The sequence below is a fragment of the Oncorhynchus nerka genome, linkage group LG26 (genome assembly GCF_034236695.1).
Source record: "Oncorhynchus nerka isolate Pitt River linkage group LG26, Oner_Uvic_2.0, whole genome shotgun sequence".
Classification (NCBI taxonomy): Eukaryota; Metazoa; Chordata; class Actinopteri; order Salmoniformes; family Salmonidae; genus Oncorhynchus; species Oncorhynchus nerka.
In genome coordinates this window covers 55649228-55673659 of record NC_088421.1, presented here as the reverse complement: position 1 = coordinate 55673659, position 24432 = coordinate 55649228, and the positions used below count along the sequence as shown (strand labels likewise).

Here is a 24432-nt window from a genome sequence, read left to right as displayed (position 1 = left end):
TTGACTCAACTAGGACAGATATACTAACAGAGTTGACTCAACTAGGCCAGATGTACCAACATCACTAACAGAGTTGACTCAACTAGGACAGATACCAACATCACTAACAGAGTTGACTCAACTAGGACAGATATACTAACAGAGTTGACTCAACTAGGCCAGATGTACCAACATCACTAACAGAGTTGACTCAACTAGGACAGATATACTAACAGAGTTGACTCAACTAGGCCAGATGTACCAACATCACTAACAGAGTTGACTCAACTAGGACAGATACCAACATCACTAACAGAGTTGACTCAACTAGGCCAGATACACTAACAGAGTTGACTCAACTAGGACAGATATACTAACAGAGTTGACTCAACTAGGACAGATATACTAACAGAGTTGACTCAACTAGGCCAGATATACTAACAGAGTTGACTCAACTAGGCCAGATGTACCAACAGAGTTGACTCAACTAGGCCAGATGTACCAACAGAGTTGACTCAACTAGGCCAGATATACTAACAGAGTTGACTCAACTAGGCCAGATACACTAACAGAGTTGACTCAACTAGGACAGATATACTAACAGAGTTGACTCAACTAGGCCAGATACACTAACAGAGTTGACTCAACTAGGCCAGATACACTAACAGAGTTGACTCAACTAGGCCAGATGTACCAACATCACTAACAGAGTTGACTCAACTAGGACATATACCAACATCACTAACAGAGTTGACTCAACTAGGACATATACCAACATCACTAACAGAGTTGACTCAACTAGGACAGATACCAACATCACTAACAGAGTTGACTCAACTAGGCCAGATACACTAACAGAGTTGACTCAACTAGGCCAGATGTACCAACATCACTAACAGAGTTGACTCAACTAGAACAGATACCAACATCACTAACAGAGTTGACTCAACTAGGACAGATACACTAACAGAGTTGACTCAACTAGGACAGATACACTAACAGAGTTGACTCAACTAGGCCAGATGTACCAACATCACTAACAGAGTTGACTCAACTAGGACAGATATACTAACAGAGTTGACTCAACTAGGACAGATATACTAACAGAGTTGACTCAACTAGGACAGATATACAGACAGATATACTAACAGAGTTGACTCAACTAGGACAGATATACTAACAGAGTTGACTCAACTAGGCCAGATATACTAACAGAGTTGACTCAACTAGGCCAGATGTACCAACAGAGTTGACTCAACTAGGCCAGATGTACCAACAGAGTTGACTCAACTAGGCCAGATATACTAACAGAGTTGACTCAACTAGGCCAGATACACTAACAGAGTTGACTCAACTAGGCCAGATATACTAACAGAGTTGACTCAACTAGGCCAGATATACTAACAGAGTTGACTCAACTAGGCCAGATATACTAACAGAGTTGACTCAACTAGGCCAGATATACTAACAGAGTTGACTCAACTAGGCCAGATGTACCAACATCACTAACAGAAGTGAAGTCTCTATGTCGTTCACTAGGTCTACGTTCAGGTTAGTTCCTCACTAATTAGTGACCTTAATTCATAAAATCAAGTGCAAGGGTGGAGTGAAACCCCCGCCCCCCACAGACGCTCGAAAGTGGCCTTCGATCTAGACGACCAGAACTCCCCGCCACGTCTCTATGCCAGGAGTACAGTCTGTACGTCGCTGTACGGTCCGTAGCGACCATACCGGTCCTTGCCCACCACGATGACGTAGGTGGTACCCGATTGGTACTTGGTTACCGTGACAGCCATGGGCAGGGCCAGGGCCTTGACCACACCCACATTCCTCCAGGACGGGGAGACGCTGCTGCTATGACTCTCCTGAGCGATGTAGATACTGGAGGGAGGAGAGAGAGGGAGGGGGAGAGAGGGGAGGAGAGAGAAGGAGGGGGGAGAGAGGGGGGTAGAGGGAAGAGAGAGAGGGAGGGAGGAGAGGGAAGAGAGGAGAGAGAGGAGAGGAGAGAGAGAGAAGGATGGGGGAGAGAGGAGAGAGAAGGAGGGAGGAGAGAGAAGGAGGGGGAGAGAGGAGAGAGAAGGAGGGGGAGAGAGAGAGGGAGGGAGGAGAGGAAAGAGAGGAGAGAGAAGGAGGGGGAAGAGAGGGAGGGAGGGGGAGAGAGAAGAGAGAGAGGGGGACAGGGAAGAGAGGGAGGGTGGAGAGGGAAGACAGAGAGGGAGGGGGAGAGGGTAGAGAGAGGGAGAGAGAGGGAGGGGGAGAGAGAGGGAGGGGGAGAGAGAGGGAGGGGGGAGAGAGGGAGGGAGGAGAGAGAGAGGGAGGAGAGAGAGGGAGAGAGGGAAGAGAGAGGGAGGGGGAGAGGGAGAGAGAGAGGGGAAGAGAGAGAGGGAGGGGAGAGGGAAGAGAGGGAGGGAGAGAGGGAAGAGAGGGAGGAGAGAGAGGGAAGAGAGGGAGGAGAGAGAGGGAAGAGAGAGAGGAGAGAGAGGGAGGAGAGAGAGGGAAGAGAGAGAGGGAGGGGGAGAGAGGGAGGGGGAGAGAGGTAAGAGAGGGATTTGATCAGTTGATTTGAAAGTTTGACAAATTGCACACATCCCATTCACTTTCATTGACGGCTAGAGCCGGGTCGCTCTGTGTCTGTAACTAGAGCCGGGTCGCTCCGTGTCTGTAACTAGAGCCGGGTCGCTCCGTGTGTCTGTACCTGTAACTAGAGCCGGGTCGCTCCGTACCTGTAACTAGAGCCGGGTCGCTCCGTGTCTGTAACTAGAGCCGGGTCGCTCCGTGTGTCTGTACCTGTAACTAGAGCCGGGTCGCTCCGTGTGTCTGTAACTAGAGCCGGGTCGCTCCGTGTGTCTGTACCTGTAACTAGAGCCGGGTCGCTCCGTACCTGTAACTAGAGCCGGGTCGCTCCGTGTCTGTAACTAGAGCCGGGTCGCTCCGTGTGTCTGTACCTGTAACTAGAGCCGGGTCGCTCCGTGTGTCTGTACCTGTAACTAGAGCCGGGTCGCTCCGTGTGTCTGTACCTGTAACTAGAGCCGGGTCGCTCCGTGTGTCTGTAACTAGAGCCGGGTCGCTCCGTGTGTCTGTACCTGTAACTAGAGCCGGGTCTCTCCGTGTGTCTGTACCTGTAACTAGAGCCGGGTCGCTCCGTGTGTCTGTAACTAGAGCCGGGTCGCTCCGTGTGTCTCTAACTAGAGCCGGGTCTCTCCGTGTGTCTAACTAGAGCCGGGTCGCTCCGTGTGTCTGTAACTAGAGCCGGGTCTCTCCGTGTGTCTGTACCTGTAACTAGAGCCGGGTCGCTCCGTGTGTCTAACTAGAGCCGGGTCGCTCCGTGTGTCTGTACCTGTAACTAGAGCCGGGTCGCTCCGTGTGTCTGTACCTGTAACTAGAGCCGGGTCTCTCCGTGTGTCTGTACCTGTAACTAGAGCCGGGTCGCTCCGTGTGTCTGTACCTGTAACTAGAGCCGGGTCGCTCCGTGTGTCTGTACCTGTAACTAGAGCCGGGTCTCTCCGTGTGTCTGTACCTGTAACTAGAGCCGGGTCGCTCCGTGTGTCTGTACCTGTAACTAGAGCCGGGTCGCTCCGTGTGTCTGTAACTAGAGCCGGGTCGCTCCGTGTGTCTGTACCTGTAACTAGAGCCGGGTCGCTCCCTAGAGTGTGTCTGTGTCTGTAACTAGAGCTCCGTGTGTCTGTACCTGTAACTAGAGCCGGGTCGCTCCGTGTGTCTGTACCTGTAACTAGAGCCGGGTCGCTCCGTGTGTCTGTACCTGTAACTAGAGCCGGGTCGCTCCGTGTGTCTGTACCTGTAACTAGAGCCGGGTCGCTCCGTGTGTCTGTACCTGTAACTAGAGCCGGGTCGCTCCGTGTGTCTGTACCTGTAACTAGAGCCGGGTCGCTCCGTGTGTCTGTAACTAGAGCCGGGTCTCTCCGTGTGTCTGTAACTAGAGCCGGGTCGCTCCGTGTGTCTGTAACTAGAGCCGGGTCGCTCCGTGTGTCTGTACCTGTAACTAGAGCCGGGTCGCTCCGTGTGTCTGTAACTAGAGCCGGGTCGCTCCGTATCTGTAACTAGAGCCGGGTCGCTCCGTGTGTCTGTACCTAGAGCCGGGTCGCTCCTCCGTGTGTCTGTACCTGTAACTAGAGCCGGGTCGCTCCGTGTGTCTGTACCTGTAACTAGAGCCGGGTCGCTCCGTGTGTCTGTAACTAGAGCCGGGTCGCTCCGTGTGTCTGTAACTAGAGCCGGGTGTAACTAGAGCCTCCGTGTGTCTGTACCTGTAACTAGAGCCGGGTCTCTCCGTGTGTCTGTAACTAGAGCCGGGTCGCTCCGTGTGTCTGTACCTGTAACTAGAGCCGGGTCGCTCCGGGTCTGCTCCGTGTGTCTGTAACTAGAGCCGGGTCGCTCCGTGTGTCTGTAACTAGAGCCGGGTCTCTCCGTGTGTCTGTAACTAGAGCCGGGTCGCTCCGTGTGTCTGTACCTGTAACTAGAGCCGGGTCGCTCCGTGTCTGTAACTAGAGCCGGGTCGCTCCGTGTGTCTGTAACTAGAGCCGGATCGCTCCGTGTGTCTGTAACTAGAGCCGGGTCGCTCCGTGTGTCTGTACCTGTAACTAGAGCCGGGTCGCTCCGTGTGTCTGTAACTAGAGCCGGGTCGCTCCGTGTCTGTACCTGTAACTGTCCATGCCGGGCGCCGCGACGTCTTCCTCAGTGACCCTCCAGTGGATGACCAGACACGGGGCAGGGTTTCGGATACGGGCCAGGTGCACAAGGGGCTTCTGGGGGATGGAGTAGGAGGCCGCCTCGAGGGGGAGGGAGGAAGGGAAAGGGGTCGGGGGAAGAGGAGGGAGATGGGACAGCAGCTCACTCTGCGACGGAGGAACACGAAGAGGGACTAGAGGACACGGGGACTCCTCGGTCTTCACGGTGGTTTCCATCTTCACCGTGCACTCCGTTTTAACTGGCGATGTGGCTGGCGGTCTGGTCACCGGTACGGCAGACGCCTCGACCTTCTACACACACACAAGGGAAGGGAGAGGTTACAAGGCTTGATACTGAGAGAGAAAGACAAGACAATAACGACTTTCAGAAGACTAGACTAATGTTGCTGGATAATAACTACTAATAACCACTGATAACTACTAATAACCACTAATAACTACTAATAACTACTAATAACCACTAATAACCACTGATAACCACTGATAACCACTGATAACCACTAATAACCACTAATAACCACTGATAACCACTAATAACCACTATTAACCACTAATAATTACTAATAACCACTAATAACCACTAATAACTACTAATAACTACTAATAACCACTAATAACCACTAATAACTACTAATAACCACAAACTACTAGCTACTAATAACCACTGATAACTACTAATAACCACTAATAACCACTAATATCTACTAATAACCACTAATAACTACTAATAACTACTAATAACTACTAATAACCACTAATAACTACTAATAACTACTAATAACCACTAATATCTACTAATAACCACTAATAACTAATAATAATAACTAATAACAACCACAAACAACTACTAATAACCACTAATAACCACAAACTACTAGCTACTAATAACTACCAATAACCACGGATAACTAATAACCACTGATAACCACAAACTACTAGCTACTAATAACCACTAATAACCACTAATAACCACAAACTACTAGCTACTAATAACCACTAATAACCACTAATAACTAATAACCACTAATAACTACTGATAACTACTAATAACTACTGATAACTACTAATAACCACTAATAACTACTGATAACCACTAATACCCACTAATAACCACTAATAACCACTAATAACTACTAATAACCACAAACTACTAGCTACTAATAACCACTGATAACTACTAAAACTACTAAGCTAATATCTACTAATAACCACTAATAACTACACTAATAACTAATAACTACTAATAACCACTAATATCTACTAATAACCACTAACTATAACCACAAATAAAATAACCACTAATAACTACTAATAACCACTAATAACCACTAATAACTACTAATAACCACAAACTACTAGCTACTAATAACCACTGATAACTACTAATAAACCACTACTACTAATAACCACTAATAACTAATAACTAACTACTAATAAACTAATATCTACTAATAACCACTAATAATAACTACTAACAAACTACTAATAACTACTAATAACCACTAATAACCACTAATAACTACTAATAACCACAAACTACTAGCTACTAATAACCACTAACTAATAACCTAATAACTAATAACCACTAATATCTACTAATAACCACTAATAACTACAAATAACTACTAATAACTAACTAATAACCACTAATAACCACTAATAACTACTAATAACCACTAATAACCTAATAACTAATAACCACTAATAACTACTAATAACCACAAACTACTAGCTACTAATAACCACTAATAACCACTAATAACTAATAACCACTAATAACTACTGATAACTACTAATAACTACTGATAACTACTAATAACCACTAATAACTAACCACTAATACCCACTAATAACCACTAATAACCACTAATAACCACTAATAACCACAAACTACTAGCTACTAATAACCACTAATAACTAACTAATAACACTAATAACTAATAACTACTAATAATAACTACTAATAACCACTAATAAATAATAACCACTAATACTAATAACCACTAATAACCACTAATATCTACTAATAACCACTAATAATAACTACTAACAACCACAAATAACTAATAATAACCACTAATAACCACAAACTACTAGCTACTAATAACTACCAATAACCACGGATAACTAATAACCACTGATAACCACAAACTACTCTACTAATAACCACTAATAGCTATAACTAATAACTAATAACCACTGATAACCACAAACTACTAGCTACTAATAACCACGGATAACTAATAACTACAAAAAAACACAAATAACCACTAATAACCACAAACTACTAGCTACTAATAACTACCAATAACCACTAATAACTACTAATAACTATTAATAACTACCAATAACCACTAATAACCACTAATAACTAATAACTACCTATAACCACTAATAACCACTAATAACCACTAATAACCACTAATAACTAATAACTACTAATAACCACTAATAACCACTAATAACTAATAACCACTAAAACCACTAATAACCACTAATAACCACTAATAACCACTAATAACTACTAATAACCACTAATAACTACTAATAACCACTAATAACTAATAACCACTAATAACCACTAATAACTACTAATACCTACTAATAACCACTAATAACCACTAACACCTACTAACACCTACTAATAACTACTAATACCTACTAATAACCACTAATAACCACTAATAACCACTAATACCTACTAACACCTACTAATAACTACTAATACCTACTAATAACCACTAATAACCACTAATAACTACTAATAACTAATAACCACTAATAACTAATAACCACTAAAACCACTAATAACCACTAATAACCACTAATAACTACTAATAACCACTAATAACCACTAATAACTACTAATAACCACTAATAACCACTAATACCTACTAACACCTACTAATAACTCCTTTATAATGCAGTGGTCAGAGTGTAGCAGAAACCTACCAGCACTTGAGGAGAGAGGAAGAGGAGAACGAGATGGAGGAGGAGAGGTATGAGGAAGAGGAGAACGGGAGGAAGAAGAGGAGAGGTAGGAGGAAGAGGAGGGGAGGTAGGGGGAAGAGGTCAGAGTGTAGCAGAAACCTACCAGTACTTGAGGATAGAGAACGGGAGGAAGAGGAGAACGAGGAGGAGGAGTGGTAGGAGGAAGAGGAGGAGTGGTAGGAGGAAGAGGAGGAGCGGTAAGAGGAGCGGTAGGAGGAAGAGGAGGAGAGGTAGGAGGAAGAGGAGGAGAGGTAGGAGGAAGAGGAGTGTAGCAGAAACCTACCAGTACTTGAGGAGAGAGAACGGGAGGAAGAGGAGAACGAGGAGGAGGAGGAGTGGTCGGTGGAAGAGGAGGAGTGGTAGGAGGAAGAGGGATGTTGTGTTTCTTTCCATTCCTCTCTTTTTCTCGCTTCCTGTCTGGGGCTTTATTATTGGACATCTAGAGAGACAAACAACCAATCACAGAGAAGCTGTTAGTATCAGATTCTCAGAGGTATCAGAATCAGTAGCGGTGTATGAGATGAGATGGGTGTGTAGGTGTGTGTGTAGGTGTGTGTGTGTGTGTGTAGTGTGTGTGTGTAGGTGTGTGTGCGTGTAGGTGTGTAGTGTGTGTAGGTGTGTAGTGTGTGTGTACGTTACCATTTTCTGCCAGAAACCATCTACAACCTTCCTCTTCCTCTGCTTCTCAGCTGAGTCGTCTTCATCAGAGTCTGACCTGAGCATGGATTATAGATATATAGATATAGATAGATAGATAGATATATAGATATAGATAGATATATAGATATATATAGATAGATAGATATATAGATATAGATAGATATAGATAGATAGAGATGTGTGTATATATATAGATATTATTAAACACTGAACAAAAACATTATTATAGATAGATATAGATAGATATATAGATATAGATAGATATATAGATATAGATAGATATATATAGATATAGATAGATATAGATAGATATAGATAGATATAGATAGATATAGATAGATATATAGATATAGATAGATATAGATAGAGATATAGATAGATATAGATAGATAGATATATAGATAGATATAGATGTGTGTGTGTGTGTGTGTGTGTGTCTACCTGCTGATGTCCACAGTACTCAGTCCTCTCTCAGTCTCAGTCAGGTCCACAAGACCAGAACCCAGCCTCCTCTGGAGAAACACACTTCATTATCTTTCACAGAGATGCATTACCACCATGGAACATATAAACAACGGTGTGTGACCACGACCGCGTGTCTCTACAGTGTCAGAGAGAGGAGAGAGAGACAGAGAGAGAGGACAGAGAGAGGACAGAGAGAGAAGACAGAGAGAGAGAGGAGAGAGAGAGAGAGAGAGAGAGAGAGAGGACAGAGAGAGAGAGAGAGAGAGGACAGAGAGAAATAGAAGGAGAGGACAGAGAGAGAGAGACAGAGAGAGAGAGGACAGACAGACAGACAGAGAGAGAGAGAGACAGAGAGACAGAGAGAGAGGACAGAGAGAGAGAGAAGGAGAGGACAGAGAGAGAGAGACAGAGAGAGAGGACAGAGAGAGAGAGAGAAGGAGAGGACAGAGAGAGAAGACAGAGAGAGAAGAGCGAGAGGACAGAGAGAGAGACAGAGAGAGAAGACAGAGAGAGACAGACAGAGAGAGGACAGAGAGAGGACAGAGAGAGAGAGAGGACAGAGAGAGAGAGAGAGAGAGAGGACAGAGAGAGAGAGAGAGAGAGAGGACAGAGAGAGAGAGAGAGAGAGAGGACAGAGAGAGAGAGAGAGAGAGGACAGAGAGAGAGACAGAGAGAGAGAGAGGACAGAGAGAGGACAGAGAGAGAAGACAGAGAGAGGGAGAGGACAGACAGAGACAGAGAGAGAGGACAGAGAGAGAGGACAGAGAGAGAGAGAAGGAGAGGACAGAGAGAGAGAGACATAGAGAGGACAGAGAGAGAGGGGGGAGAGAGAGAGAGACAGAGAGAGAAAGGACAGAGAGAGAAGAGAGGGGTGTGTGTGTGTCTACCTGATTGTGTTTAACTCCAGGAGCTCGTAGCATCCTGACGTAAGAGATGGCAGCATCCCCCCTCCTCTTCACCTTCTTAATGTGAGCCTGAGAAACACAGGGTTATTCCCCTTTAACACAGGGTTATTCCCCTTAAATAGAGAAACACAGGGTTATTCCCCTCTAACTAGAGAAACACAGGGTTATTCCCCTCTAGAAACACAGGGTTATTCCCCCTCTAGAGAAACACAGGGTTATTCCCCCTAAATAGAGAAACACAGGGTTATTCCCCCTCTAACTAGAGAAACACAGGGTTATTCCCCCTCTAACTAGAGAAACACAGGGTTATTCCCCTCTAACTAGAGAAACACAGGGTTATTCCCCTCTAACTAGAGAAACACAGGGTTATTCCCCCTCTAACTAGAGAAACACAGGGTTATTCCCCTCTAACTAGAGAAACACAGGGTTATTCCCCCTCTAACTAGAGAAACACAGGGTTAGAAACACAGGGTTATTCCCCTCTAACTAGAGAAACACAGGGTTATTCCCCTCTAACTAGAGAAACACAGGGTTATTCCCCCTTAACACAGGGTTATTCCCCCTCTAACTAGAGAAACAGGAGGGTTATTCCCCCTTAAATAGAGAAACACAGGGTTATTCCCCCTCTAACTAGAGAACAGGGTTATTCCCCTTAAATAGAGAAACACAGGGTTATTCCCCCTCTAACTAGAGAAACACAGGGTTATTCCCCCTCTAACTAGAGAAGCACAGGGTTATTCCGCCTTAAATAGAGAAACACAGGGTTATTCCGCCTTAACTAGAGAAACACAGGGTTATTCCCCCTCTAACTAGAGAAGCACAGGGTTATTCCCCATCTAACTAGAGAAACACAGGGTTATTCCCCCTCTAACTAGAGAAACACAGGGTTATTCCCCCTCTAACTAGAGAAGCACAGGGTTATTCCCCATCTAACTAGAGAAACACAGGGTTATTCCCCCTTAACTAGAGAAACACAGGGTTATTCCCCCTCTAACTAGAGAAGCACAGGGTTATTCCCCATCTAACTAGAGAAACACAGGGTTATTCCCCCTTAAATAGAGAAAGACAGGGTTAATCCCCCTTAAATAGAGAAACACAGGGTTATTCCCCCTCTAACTAGAGAAACACAGGGTTATTCCCCCTTAACTAGAGAAACACAGGGTTATTCCCCCTTAAATAGAGAAACACAGGGTTATTCCCCCTCTAACTAGAGAAACACAGGGTTATTCCCCCTTAACTAGAGAAACACAGGGTTATTCCCCCTTAACTAGAGAAACACAGGGTTATTCCCCTCTAACTAGAGAAACACAGGGTTATTCCCCTCTAACTAGAGAAACACAGGGTTATTCCCCCTCTAGAGAAACACAAGGTTATTCCCCTCTAACTAGAAACACAGGGTTATTCCCCGCCCCTCCTCCAGTCTGGACCCCCCTCCTCCTCCCTACCTCCAGTCTGGACCCCCCTCCCTACATCTAGTCTGCCCCCCCTCCTCCCTACCTCTAGTCTGCCCCCCTACCTCCAGTCTGCCCCCCTACCTCCAGTCTGCCCCCCTCCCTACCTCTAGTCTGCCCCCTACCTCCAGTCTGCCCCCTACCTCCAGTCTGCCCCCTACCTCCAGTCTGCCCCCCCTCCTCCCTACCTCTAGTCTGCCCCCCTCCCTACCTCCAGTCTGCCCCCCCCCTCCCTACCTCCAGTCTGCCCCCCCTCCCTACCTCTAGTCTGCCCCCCCCACCTCCCTACCTCTAGTCTGCCCCCCACCTCCCTACCTCTAGTCTGCCCCCCCTCCCTACCTCCAGTCTGCCCCCCCCCTCCCTACCTCCAGTCTGCCCCCCTCCCTACCTCCAGTCTGCCCCCCTCCCTACCTCCAGTCTGCCCCCCTCCCTACCTCCAGTCTGCCCCCTCCATCCCTACCTCCAGTCTGCCCCCTACCTCCAGTCTGCCCCCTCCTCCCTACCTCTAGTCTGCCCCCCTCCTCCCTACCTCTAGTCTGCCCCACCCCCTCCTCCCTACCTCCAGTCTGCCTCCCTACCTCCAGTCCCCCCCCCTCCTCCCTACCTCTAGTCTAGTCTGCCCCCCTCCTCCCTACCTCTAGTCTGCCCCCCCCTCCTCCCTACCTCTAGTCTGCCCCACCCCCTCCTCCCTACCTCCAGTCTGCCCCCCCTCCTCCCTACCTCTAGTCTGCCCCACCCCCTCCTCCCTATCTCCAGTCTGGACCCCCTCCCCCTCTCCCTACCTCCAGTCTGCGTATGACCAGGTCGTATTTAGGTTCACATTCCAGTAATTGAACTCTCTCTAGTAGCGACTCCATCTTGGATTCAGACTGTTTCATGGCACTATGCACTTCCTGCTGGAGCAGACCCTGGACCTGTGGAGAACACACACCTGGTTACTACACACACCTGGTTACTACACACACACCTGGTTACTACACACACACCTGGTTACTACACACACACCTGGTTACTACACACACACACATGACCCTGGACCTGTGGAGAACACACACACCTGGTTACTACACACACACCTGGTTACTACACACACCTGGTTACTACACACACACACCTGGTAACTACACACACCTGGTTACTACACACACACCTGGTTACTACACACACACCTGGTTACTACACACACACACCTGGTTACTACACACACACCTGGTTACTACACACACACCTGGTTACTACACACACACCAGACCCTGGACCAGTGGAGAACACACACCTGGTTACTACACACACCTGGTTACTACACACACACCTGGTTACTACACACACACAGGGTCTGTACCAGAACACACCAGACCTTGTACCAGAACACACCAGACCTTGTACCAGAACACACCAGACCTTGTACCAGAACACACCAGACCCTGTACCAGGACACACCAGACCAGACCCTGTACCAGAACACACCAGACCAGACCCTGTACCAGAACACACCAAACCAGATCCTGTACCAGAACACACCAGACCCTGTACCAGAAAACACCAGACCAGACCCTGTACCAGAACACACCAAACCCTGTACCAGAAAACACCAGACCCTGTACCAGAACACACCAGACCCTGTACCAGAACACACCAGACCCTGTACCAGAACACACCAGACCCTGTACCAGAACACACCAGACCCTGTACCAGAACACACCAGACCCTGTACCAGAACACACCAGACCCTGTACCAGAACACACCAGACCCTGTACCAGAACACACCAGACCCTGTACCAGAAAACACCAGACCCCGTACCAGAACACACCAAACCCTGTACCAGAACACACCAAACCCTGTACCAGAACACACCAAACCCTGTACCAGAAAACACCAGACCAGACCCTGTACCAGAACACACCAGACCCTGTACCAGAACACACCAGACCCTGTACCAGAACACACCAGACCCTGTACCAGAACACACCAGACCCTGTACCAGAACACACCAGACCCCGTACCAGAACACACAAACCCTGTACCAGAACACACCAAACCCTGTACCAGAACACACCAAACCCACCAGACCCTGTACCAGAACACCAGACCCTGTACCAGAACACACCAGACCCTGTACCAGAACACACCAGACCCCAGAACACCAGACCCTGTACCAGAACACACCAGACCCTGTACCAGAACACACCAGACCCTGTACCAGAACACACCAGACCCTGTACCAGAACACACCAGACAGAAAACACCACCAGACACACCAAACCCTGTACCAGAACACACCAAACCCTGTACCAGAACACACCAAACCCTGTACCAGAAAACACCAGACCAGACCCTGTACCAGAACACACCAGACCCTGTACCAGGACACACCAGACCAGACCCTGTACCAGGACACACCACACCAGACCCTGTACCAGAACACACCAGACCCTGTACCAGAACAACAGACCCACCAGAACACACCAGACCAGACCCTGTACCAGGACACACCAGACCAGACCCTGTACCAGGACACACCAGACCAGACCCTGTACCAGGACACACCAGACCAGACCCTGTACCAGAACACACCAGACCAGACCCTGTACCAGAACACACCAGACCAGACCCTGTACCAGAACACACCAGACCAGACCCTGTACCAGAACACACCAGACCCTGTACCAGAACACCAGACCAGAACCAGAACGCACCAAACCCTGTACCAGAAAACACCAGACCCTGTACCAGAACACACCAGACCAGACCCTGTACCAGAACACACCAGACCCTGTACCAGAACACACCAGAACCTGGACAGACCAGAACGAGTACCAGAACACACCAGACCAGACCCTGTACCAGAACACACCAGTCCAGACCCTGTACCAGAACACACCAGTCCAGACCCTGTACCAGAACACACCAGACCCTGTACCAGGACACACCAGAACACACCAGTCCAGACCCTGTATCAGAACACACCAGACCCTGTACCAGGACACACCAGACCAGACCCTGTACCAGAACACACCAGACCCTGTACCAGAACACACCAGACCCTGTACCAGGAGACACCAGACCCTGTACCAGGAGACACCAGACCCTGTACCAGAACACACCAGACCCTGTACCAGAACACACCAGACCCTGTACCAGAACACACCAGACCAGACCCTGTACCAGGACACAACACAAGGCTGTGTTCAGCAGGACACAACGTACCAAAAACATTCCAAAACAGAAAGCCAATTAAGAGTCATGCCAATTGAATATGACCAGACTGCTTACCTCACACTTGGAGAACATCTTGGTTGGCTGGTCAGAGTCAGGTGACCCAGCTTCATGCTCTCTGGTCCTCTTCCTCATCCTGGTAAGAATGAAGACAGAATGGTTCATACGACACTAAACCAACAGCTAGTTACAGTTATGGATGGTTAATTACTATATTTGAAATATGTAACTCTATGAAAACAGGGCTGTCTCATGGTAGGATAGGGGTGGGGACCCATATCTCCTGAATGAAAACATGGCCGTCTCATGGTAGGATGGGAACCCATATCTCCTGAATGAAAACATGGCTGTCTCATGGTAGGATGGGAACCCATATCTCCTGAATGAAAACATGGCCGTGTCATGGTAGGATGGGAACCCATATCTCCTGAATGAAAACATGGCCGTCTCATGGTAGGATGGGAACCCATATCTCCTGAATGAAAACATGTCTGTCTCATGGTAGGATGGGAACCCATATCTCCTGAATTAAAACATGGCTGTCTCATGGTAGGATGGGGGTGGGAACCCATATCTCCTGAATGAAAACATGGCCGTCTCATGGTAGGATGGGGGTGGGGACCCATATCTCCTGAATGAAAACATGGCTGTCTCATGGTAGGATGGGAACCCATATCTCCTAAATGAAAACATGGCTGTCTCATGGTAGGATGGGAACCCATATCTCCTGAATGAAAACATGACCGTCTCATGGTAGGAAGGGGGTGGGAACCCATATATCCTGAATTAAAACATGGCCGTCTCATGGTAGGATGGGAACCCATATCTCCTGAATTAAAACATGGCCGTCTCATGGTAGGATGGGAACCCATATCTCCTGAATTAAAACATGGCCGTCTCATGGTAGGATGGGAACCCATATCTCCTGAATTAAAACATGGCCGTCTCATGGTAGGATAGGAACCCATATCTCCTGAATGAAAACATGGCCGTCTCATGGTAGGATGGGAACCCATATCTCCTGAATGAAAACATGGCTGTCTCATGGTAGGATGGGAACCCATATCTCCTGAATGTTTTGGCATTCAGTTCCAAAACGTCACTTTCTGACCACTTCTCTCTCTATATATATATGTAAAGTTTTGTTCAAAGCAAAAGGGGTCAGAAAGTGACTCAAATCAAATGAACAACCCCTACACGTTGTCCAAGGCCAACCCCTACACGTTGTCCAAGGCCAACCCCTACATGTTGTCCAACCCCAACCCCTACACGTTGTCCAACCCCTACACGTTGTCCAACCCCTACACGTTGTCCAACCCCTACACGTTGTCCAAGGCCAACCCCTACACGTTGTCCAAGGCCAACCCCTACACGTTGTCCAAGGCCAACCCCTACACGTTGTCCAAGGCCAACCCCTACACGTTGTCCAAGGCCAGCCCCTACACGTTGTCAAGGCCACCCCTACACGTTGTCCAAGGCCACCCCTACACGTTGCCCAAGGCCACCCCTACACGTTGTCCAAGGCCAACCCCTACATGTTGTCCAAGGCCAACCACCAAAACAAGGCTTCAACCCCTACACGTTGTCCAAGGCCAACCCCTACACGTTGTCCAAGGACAACCCCTACACGTTGTCCAAGGACAACCCCTACACGTTGTCCAAGGCCAACCCCTACACGTTGTCCAAGGACAACCCCTACACGTTGTCCAAGGCCAACCCCTACACGTTGTCCAAGGCCAACCCCTACACGTTGTCCAAGGCCAACCCCTACACGTTGTCCAAGGCCAACCCCTACACGTTGTCCAAGGCCAACCCCTACATGTTGTCCAAGGCCAACCCCTACATGTGGTCCAAGGCCAACCACCAAAACAAGGCTTCAACCCCTACATGTTGTCCAAGGCCAACCCCTACACGTTGTCCAAGGCCAACCCCTACACGTTGTCCAAGGCCAACCCCTACACGTTGTCCAAGGCCAACCCCTACATGTTGTCCAAGGCCAACCCCTACACGTTGTCCAACCCCTACACGTTGTCCAACCCCTACACGTTGTCCAACCCCTACATGTTGTCCAACCCCTACACGTTGTCCAAGTCCAACCCCTACACGTTGTCCAAGGCCAACCCCTACACGTTGTCCAAGGCCAACCCCTACACGTTGTCCAAGGCCAACCCCTACACGTTGTCCAAGGCCAACCCCTACACGTTGTCCAAGGCCAACCCCTACACGTTGTCCAAGGCCAACCCCTACACGTTGTCCAAGGCCAACCCCTACACGTTGTCCAAGGCCAACCCCTACACGTTGTCCAACCCCTACATGTTGTCCAAGGCCAACCCCTACATGTTGTCCAACCCCACATGTTGTCCAAGTCCCCTACATGTTGTCCAAGTCCAACCTACATGTTGTCCAAGGCCAACCCCTACATGTTGTCCAAGTCCAACCCCTACATGTTGTCCAAGTCCCCCCTACACGTTGTCCAAGGCCAACCCCCTACACGTTGCCAAACCCCTACACGTTGTCCAAGGCCAACCCCTACACGTTGTCCAAGGCCAACCCCTACACGTTGTCCAAGGCCAACCCCTACACGTTGTCCAAGGCCAACCCCTACACGTTGTCCAAGGCCAACCCCTACACGTTGTCCAACCCCTACACGTTGTCCAAGGCCAACCCCTACATGTTGTCCAACCCCTACATGTTGTCCAACCCCTACATGTTGTCCAAGGCCAACCCCTACATGTTGTCCAAGTCCAACCCCTACATGTTGTCCAAGGCCAACCCCTACATGTTGTCCAAGGCCAACCCCTACATGTTGTCCAAGGCCAACCCCTACATGTTGTCCAAGGCCAACCCCTACATGTTGTCCAAGGCCAACCCCTACATGTTGTCCAAGGCCAACCCCTACATGTTGTCCAAGGCCAACCCCTACATGTTGTCCAAGGCCAACCCCTACACGTTGTCCAAGGCCAAACCCTACACGTTGTCCAAGGCCAACCCCTACACGTTGTCCAAGGCCAACCCCTACATGTTGTCCAAGTCCAACCCCTACATGTTGTCCAAGTCCAACCCCTACATGTTGTCCAAGGCCAACCCCTACATGTTGTCCAAGGCCAACCCCTACATGTTGTCCAAGGCCAACCCCTACATGTTGTCCAAGGCCAACCCCTACATGTTGTCCAAGGCCAACCCCTACATGTTGTCCAAGGCCAACCCCTACATGTTGTCCAAGGCCAACCCCTACATGTTATCCAAGGCCAACCCCTACACGTTGTCCAAGGCCAACCCCTACATGTTATCCAAGGCCAACCCCTACATGTTGTCCAACCCCTACATGTTGTCCAAGGCCAACCCCTACACGTTGTCCAAGGCCAACCACTACATGTTATCCAAGGCCAACCCCTACATGTTGTCCAACCCCTACATGTTGTCCAAGGCCAACCCCTACACGTTGTCCAAGGCCAACCCCTACATGTTGTCCAAGGCCAACCCCTACACGTTGTCCAAGGCCAACCCCTACATGTTGTCCAACCCCTACACGTTGTCCAAGGCCAACCCCTACATGTTGTCCAACCCCTACACGTTGTCCAAGGCCAACCCCTACATGTTGTCCAACCCCTACACGTTGTCCAAGGCCAACCCCTACATGTTGTCCAACCCCTACATGTTATCCAAGGCCAACCCCTACATGTTGTCCAACCCCTACACGTTGTCCAAGGCCAACCCCTACATGTTATCCAAGGCCAACCCCTACACGTTATCCAAGGCCAACCCCTACACGTTGTCCAAGGCCAACCCCTACATGTTGTCCAAGGCCAACCCCTACATGTTGTCCAAGGCCAACCCCTACATGTTGTCCAAGGCCAACCCCTACACGTTGTCCAAGGCCAACCCCTACACGTTGTCCAACCCCTACATGTTATCCAAGGCCAACCCCTACACGTTGTCCAAGGCCAACCCCTACACGTTGTCCAACCCCTACATGTTGTCCAAGGCCAACCCCTACACGTTGTCCAAGGCCAACCCCTACACGTTGTCCAAGGCCAACCCCTACATGTTATCCAAGGCCAACCCCTACATGTTGTCCAAGGCCAACCCCTACACGTTATCCAAGGCCAACCCCTACATGTTATCCAAGGCCAACCCCTACACGTTGTCCAAGGCCAACCACCAAGACAAGGCTTCAGAAAAGGCCTTCTGTGACACAGGAAACAAAACTGTAAAGTGTCAACGTCATTAAGTACATCTTTTTCATGAATATTAACATTAAAAACATGTAATATTATGAATGTTTAAAAAATATATATAACATTTCTAAACCATAGTGCATGTGCCAAGTCACGCTCTTCCACACCGATCTAAACCATAGTGCATGTGCCAAGTCACGCTCTTCCACACCGATCTAAACCATAGTGCATGTGCCAAGTCAAGCTCTTCCACACCGATCTAAACCATAGTGCATGTGCCAAGTCACGCTCTTCCACACCGATCTAAACCATAGTGCATGTGCCAAGTCAAGCTCTTCCACACCGATCTAAACCATAGTGCATGTGCCAAGTCAAACTCTTCCACACCGATCTAAACCATAGTGCATGTGCCAAGTCAAGCTCTTCCACACCGATCTAAACCATAGTGCATGTGCCAAGTCAAGCTCTTCCACACCGATCTAAACCATAGTGCATGTGCCAAGCTCTTCACGCTCTTCCACACCGATCTAAACCATAGTGCATGTGCCAAGTCACGCTCTTCCACACCGATCTAAACCATAGTGCATGTGCCAAGTCACGCTCTTCCACACCGATCTAAACCATAGTGCATGTGCCAAGTCACGCTCTTCCACACCGATCTAAACCATAGTGCATGTGCCAAGTCAAGCTCTTCCACACCGATCTAAACCATAGTGCATGTGCCAAGTCACGCTCTTCCACACCGATCTAAACCATAGTGCATGTGCCAAGTCACGCTCTTCCACACCGATCTAAACCATAGTGCATGTGCCAAGTCACGCTCTTCCACACCGATCTAAACCATAGTGCATGTGCCAAGTCACGCTCTTCCACACCGATCTAAACCATAGTGCATGTGCCAAGTCAAGCTCTTCCACACCGATCTAAACCATAGTGCATGTGCCAAGTCACGCTCTTCCACACCGATCTAAACCATAGTGCATGTGCCAAGTCAAGCTCTTCCACACCGATCTAAACCATAGTGCATGTGCCAAGTCAAGCTCTTCCACACCGATCTAAACCATAGTGCATGTGCCAAGTCAAGCTCTTCCACACCGATCTAAACCATAGTGCATGTGCCAAGTCAAGCTCTTCCACACCGATCTAAACCATAGTGCATGTGCCAAGTCAAGCTCTTCCACACCGATCTAAACCATAGTGCATGTGCCAAGTCACGCTCTTCCACACCGATCTAAACCATAGTGCATGTGCCAAGTCACGCTCTTCCACACCGATCTAAACCATAGTGCATGTGCCAAGTCACGCTCTTCCACACCGATCTAAACCATAGTGCATGTGCCAAGTCAAGCTCTTCCACACCGATCTAAACCATAGTGCATGTGCCAAGTCAAGCTCTTCCACACCGATCTAAACCATAGTGCATGTGCCAAGTCAAGCTCTTCCACACCGATCTAAACCATAGTGCATGTGCCAAGTCACGCTCTTCCACACCGATCTAAACCATAGTGCATGTGCCAAGTCAAGCTCTTCCACACCGATCTAAACCATAGTGCATGTGCCAAGTCACGCTCTTCCACACCGATCTAAACCATAGTGCATGTGCCAAGTCAAGCTCTTCCACACCGATCTAAACCATAGTGCATGTGCCAAGTCACGCTCTTCCACACCGATCTAAACCATAGTGCATGTGCCAAGTCACGCTCTTCCACACCGATCTAAACCATAGTGCATGTGCCAAGTCACGCTCTTCCACACCGATCTAAACCATAGTGCATGTGCCAAGTCACGCTCTTCCACACCGATCTAAACCATAGTGCATGTGCCAAGTCACGCTCTTCCACACCGATCTAAACCATAGTGCATGTGCCAAGTCACGCTCTTCCACACCGATCTAAACCATAGTGCATGTGCCAAGTCACGCTCTTCCACACCGATCTAAACCATAGTGCATGTGCCAAGTCACGCTCTTCCACACCGATCTAAACCATAGTGCATGTGCCAAGTCACGCTCTTCCACACCGATCTAAACCATAGTGCATGTGCCAAGTCAAGCTCTTCCACACCGATCTAAACCATAGTGCATGTGCCAAGTCACGCTCTTCCACACCGATCTAAACCATAGTGCATGTGCCAAGTCACGCTCTTCCACACCGATCTAAACCATAGTGCATGTGCCAAGTCAAGCTCTTCCACACCGATCTAAACCATAGTGTATGTGCCAAGTCACGCTCTTCCACACCGATCTAAACCATAGTGCATGTGCCAAGTCAAGCTCTTCCACATCGATCTAAACCATAGTGCATGTGCCAAGTCAAGCTCTTCCACACCGATCTAAATCATAGTGCATGTGCCAAGTCAAGCTCTTCCACACCGATCTAAATCATAGTGCATGTGCCAAGTCAAGCTCTTCCACACCGATCTAAACCATAGTGCATGTGCCAAGTCACGCTCTTCCACACCGATCTAAACCATAGTGCATGTGCCAAGTCACGCTCTTCCACACCGATCTAAACCATAGTGCATGTGCCAAGTCACGCTCTTCCACACCGATCTAAACCATAGTGCATGTGCCAAGTCAAGCTCTTCCACACCGATCTAAACCATGAGGCTGGGTTTCTGTAAAGGGGGGGACTGTTTGGGGTTTGAGTGCATGTGCACAAGTCTGAGCTCTTCCACACCGATCTAAACCATAGTGCATGTGCCAAGTCAAGCTCTTCCACACCGATCTAAACCATAGTGCATGTGCCAAGTCAAGCTCTTCCACTGTTTGGGGTCTGACCGTTTCTAAACCATAGTGCATGGGGCACTGCCAAGTCACGCTCTTCCACACCGATCTAAACCATAGTGCATGTGCCAAGTCACGCTGGGTTTCCACACTGTTTTGGGGTTTGAGGCTGGGTTTCCGATCTCGAGCTGGGTTCCTGTAAAAAAAACATGTGTGTTTTTTTATGTACCTGGGTTTTGTGCACGGGGGACTGAGGGTATAAAAACATGTTTTATTTTTGTAAAAACATGTTTTGAGGCTGGGTTTTTGACTGTATGTATTTGTATGGGGTTTGAGGCTGGGTTTCTGTAAAGGGGGCACTGTTTGGGGTTTGAGGCTGGGTTTCTGTAAAGGGGGACACTGTTTGGGGTTTGAGGCTGGGTTTCTGTAAAGGGGGCACTGTTTGGGGTTTGAGGCTGGGTTTCTGTAAAGGGGGGGACTGTTTGGGGTTTGAGGCTGGGTTTCTGTAAAGGGGGACTGTATGGGGTTTTGAGGCTGGGTTTCTGTACAGGGGGGCACTGTTTGGGGTTTGAGGCTGGGTTTCTGTACAGCACTTTGAAAACATCTGCTGATGTAAAACAAGGGGCTTTATAAATACATCTGATTGATTGTCACGCTGAAAACAGGATAGGGACGAACCCCAAACTGTTGCCACAAAGTTGGAAGGAACGGAATCATCTAGAATGTCATTGTATGTTATTAAAGATTTCTCCTTCGGTGGAACGAAAGGAGCCCCGAACCATGAAAGAAACAGCCCCAGACCATTATTCCTCCTCCACCAAACTTTACAGTCGGCTCTATGCATTGAAGCAGGTGGCGTTCTCCTGGCATCCTCCAAAACCCAGATGTGTCCATTTGAACAGGACCCCCCCAACAGTAACAGCCCCAGACCATTATTCCTCCTCCACCAAACTTTACAGTCGGCACTATATACAAACCCAGATGTGTCTGTCAGACTGCCAGATGGAGAAGCGTGATTTATTTCTCCGGAGGACATGTTTCCACTGCTTCCAGAGTCCAACGGCGGCGAACAATAAAGCAACTCTGGCAAGACAGAGACATTTAAAAAGAAACCCGAAACCTTTACACATTTTGAAAGTGTTTATAATTCATAAACATGATCTCCAGCTATGTTGTTGACATTTTGCAGTTTCGTTTCTAGGGTCAGGGAACAACACTTCTTTTATTTAATGGGTGGCCCTTGGACTAATAACTATCAATTGTATTACCTAGTTGGCAAGCTAATAACATTTGAATGGGTGGCCCTTGGACTAATAACTATCAATTGTATTACCTAGTTGGCAAACTAATAACATTTGCAAATTGGACTCGAACCAGTCACACTCGAAGTACCGTTACCTATCGCTCCACTAATACCGCGGCCCTTACCGGACACCGTGGATACAACTATTTTAAGATCTCAAGAGACATTTCACACCGGTTACACCAACACATTTCTGGTTTAAGATACAACAAAAAAATATGCACATTTGCACAAAAATCCACCCTCGGTCTATAGCTCACTAACATTTCCTTGCAATCGGGATGCAGGAAAAAAAACTAACGTTGTAGTTAGCTAGATAACGTTAAATTTCTAACGTTAATAAGCTACGGCACTAAAGCATTTCACCAATCGCTCCAACATTTCCAATGAATTAAGAGAAACATCAATTCCAGATTAGAAAACGTGAAAACTAACCTGGTTTCGATCTTCTTCTTTTAAACGAAGCAGACGATTTTAAGGTTTTCAATGTTTTTCACTCTGCGAAAAGAAGGGGTTTCCTTCTTGTAAAATAGCTCCGTTAGCATCTGCCGAATCGGAGGAAAAGGAGCGCACCAATTCCTGTGTTACCGGAAACTAAACCCCATATGTAAATCTCGAAGAATATCGCGAGAACTCTTCAAACATCTGGCGTGACTTGGTGGGGTTTGAAACCATTCATTCATTTCTCTGTACTCGATGTAAAAGTCACATCGATTTATTTACATGACAAAATATATTCATTTGACAATATATTAACATTCCTCAACGATACACGTAGTAATAAACAGATTAGGAATATTTTTGGGGGTGATATTAGCCACATTATACTAGATATTTTTGTGGTTGAATATCTATGGGGACATAGTCAATGAGGGAATGGCTAAAACATATTGTATCTGTAACAAGGTAAAGGAGGTTTAATTTAAAATGTGACGGGAATTTGTCCTGTAAAACATGTTTTTGGAAAGATTCAAGCTGAATATAATTGTGATAATTGAGATAATTGTGATTTCTGTGGAATGGAGAAGGTATCGAACCATTTGTCATTAGTTGGTTGTTTTATTTATAGGATCAAAATTTTGGAAGAAAACAGGACGGGTTACATTTTTTATGGTTTTGATATAATTATTTATTTCCAAATTATGACATTGAGGAAGATGTGAGATGTGATATTTAATTCAACTGCCAATTTAACTTGTGCCCCCAGACATTTTTTATGGTTTTGATATAATTAGCCTCCACATTGACTTGTAACAACAAAATTATGACATTGTAGCTCCACATTGAAGATGTATATAGATTGATGTGAATATTTATATTCATTGACTGCCGGGTAATATAGCCTCCACATTGACTCTGTACCGGCACCCCTGTATATAGCCTCCACATTGACTCTGTACACCCTGTATATAGTAACACCCTGTATATAGCCTCCACATTGACTCTGTACTGTAATAGCCTCCACATTGACTCTGTACCGTAACACCCTGTATATAGCCTCCACATTGACTCTGTACTGGTAACACCCTGTATATAGCCTCCACATTGACTCTGTACCGTAACACCCTGTATATAGCCTCCACATTGACTCTGTACTGTAATACCCTGTATATAGCCTCCACATTGACTCTGTACCGTACCCCCTGTATATAGCCTCCACATTGACTCTGTACTGGTACACCTGTATATAGCTCCACATTGACTCTGTACTGTAATACCCTGTATATAGCCTCCACATTGACTCTGTGTACCCTGTATAAAGCCTCCACATTGACTCTGTGTAATACCCTGTATATAGCCTCCACATTGACTCTGTACTGTATATAGCCTCAACATTGACCCTGTAATACCCTG

The 24432-nt window shown here is 47.5% G+C and overlaps 1 protein-coding gene across 2 annotated transcripts; it reads right to left on the bottom strand.

Annotated features, from left to right (window-relative positions):
• Nucleotides 1–1119: 1119 nt before the first annotated feature.
• LOC135564844 (activating transcription factor 7-interacting protein 1-like) lies at nucleotides 1120–23100 on the bottom strand. 2 transcript variants are annotated; one of them, XM_065010906.1, is made up of 10 exons: nucleotides 23014–23100; nucleotides 22253–22358; nucleotides 14430–14508; nucleotides 11937–12068; nucleotides 9686–9772; nucleotides 8775–8845; nucleotides 8313–8388; nucleotides 7957–8112; nucleotides 4633–4973; nucleotides 1120–1860 (listed from the first exon to the last, which is right to left on the bottom strand). In XM_065010906.1, the coding sequence occupies exons 2-10, from the start codon at nucleotides 22309–22311 to the stop codon at nucleotides 1659–1661; spliced, it is 1203 nt and encodes a 400-aa protein (XP_064866978.1). In that variant the 5' UTR covers nucleotides 22312–22358; nucleotides 23014–23100; the 3' UTR covers nucleotides 1120–1658. The 2 variants fall into 2 exon arrangements, with proteins under 2 accessions (XP_064866978.1, XP_064866979.1); XM_065010907.1 differs by lacking the exon at nucleotides 22253–22358 and having other exon boundaries at nucleotides 23014–23037.
• Nucleotides 23101–24432: the final 1332 nt, after the last annotated feature.

Excerpts from the sequence above, each read along its gene's own strand:
- LOC135564844 (XM_065010906.1), bottom strand. The coding sequence starts at position 22,311 with ATGTCCTCCGGAGAAATAAATCACGCTTCTCCATCTGGCAGTCTGACA. Across the intron at positions 9,773-11,936 it reads TGGTCATACGCAGACTGGAG|GCTCACATTAAGAAGGTGAA; the intron begins GTAGGGAGAGGG and ends TGTGTTTCTCAG. Across the intron at positions 8,846-9,685 it reads CTGGAGTTAAACACAATCAG|AGGAGGCTGGGTTCTGGTCT; the intron begins GTAGACACACAC and ends GTGTTTCTCCAG.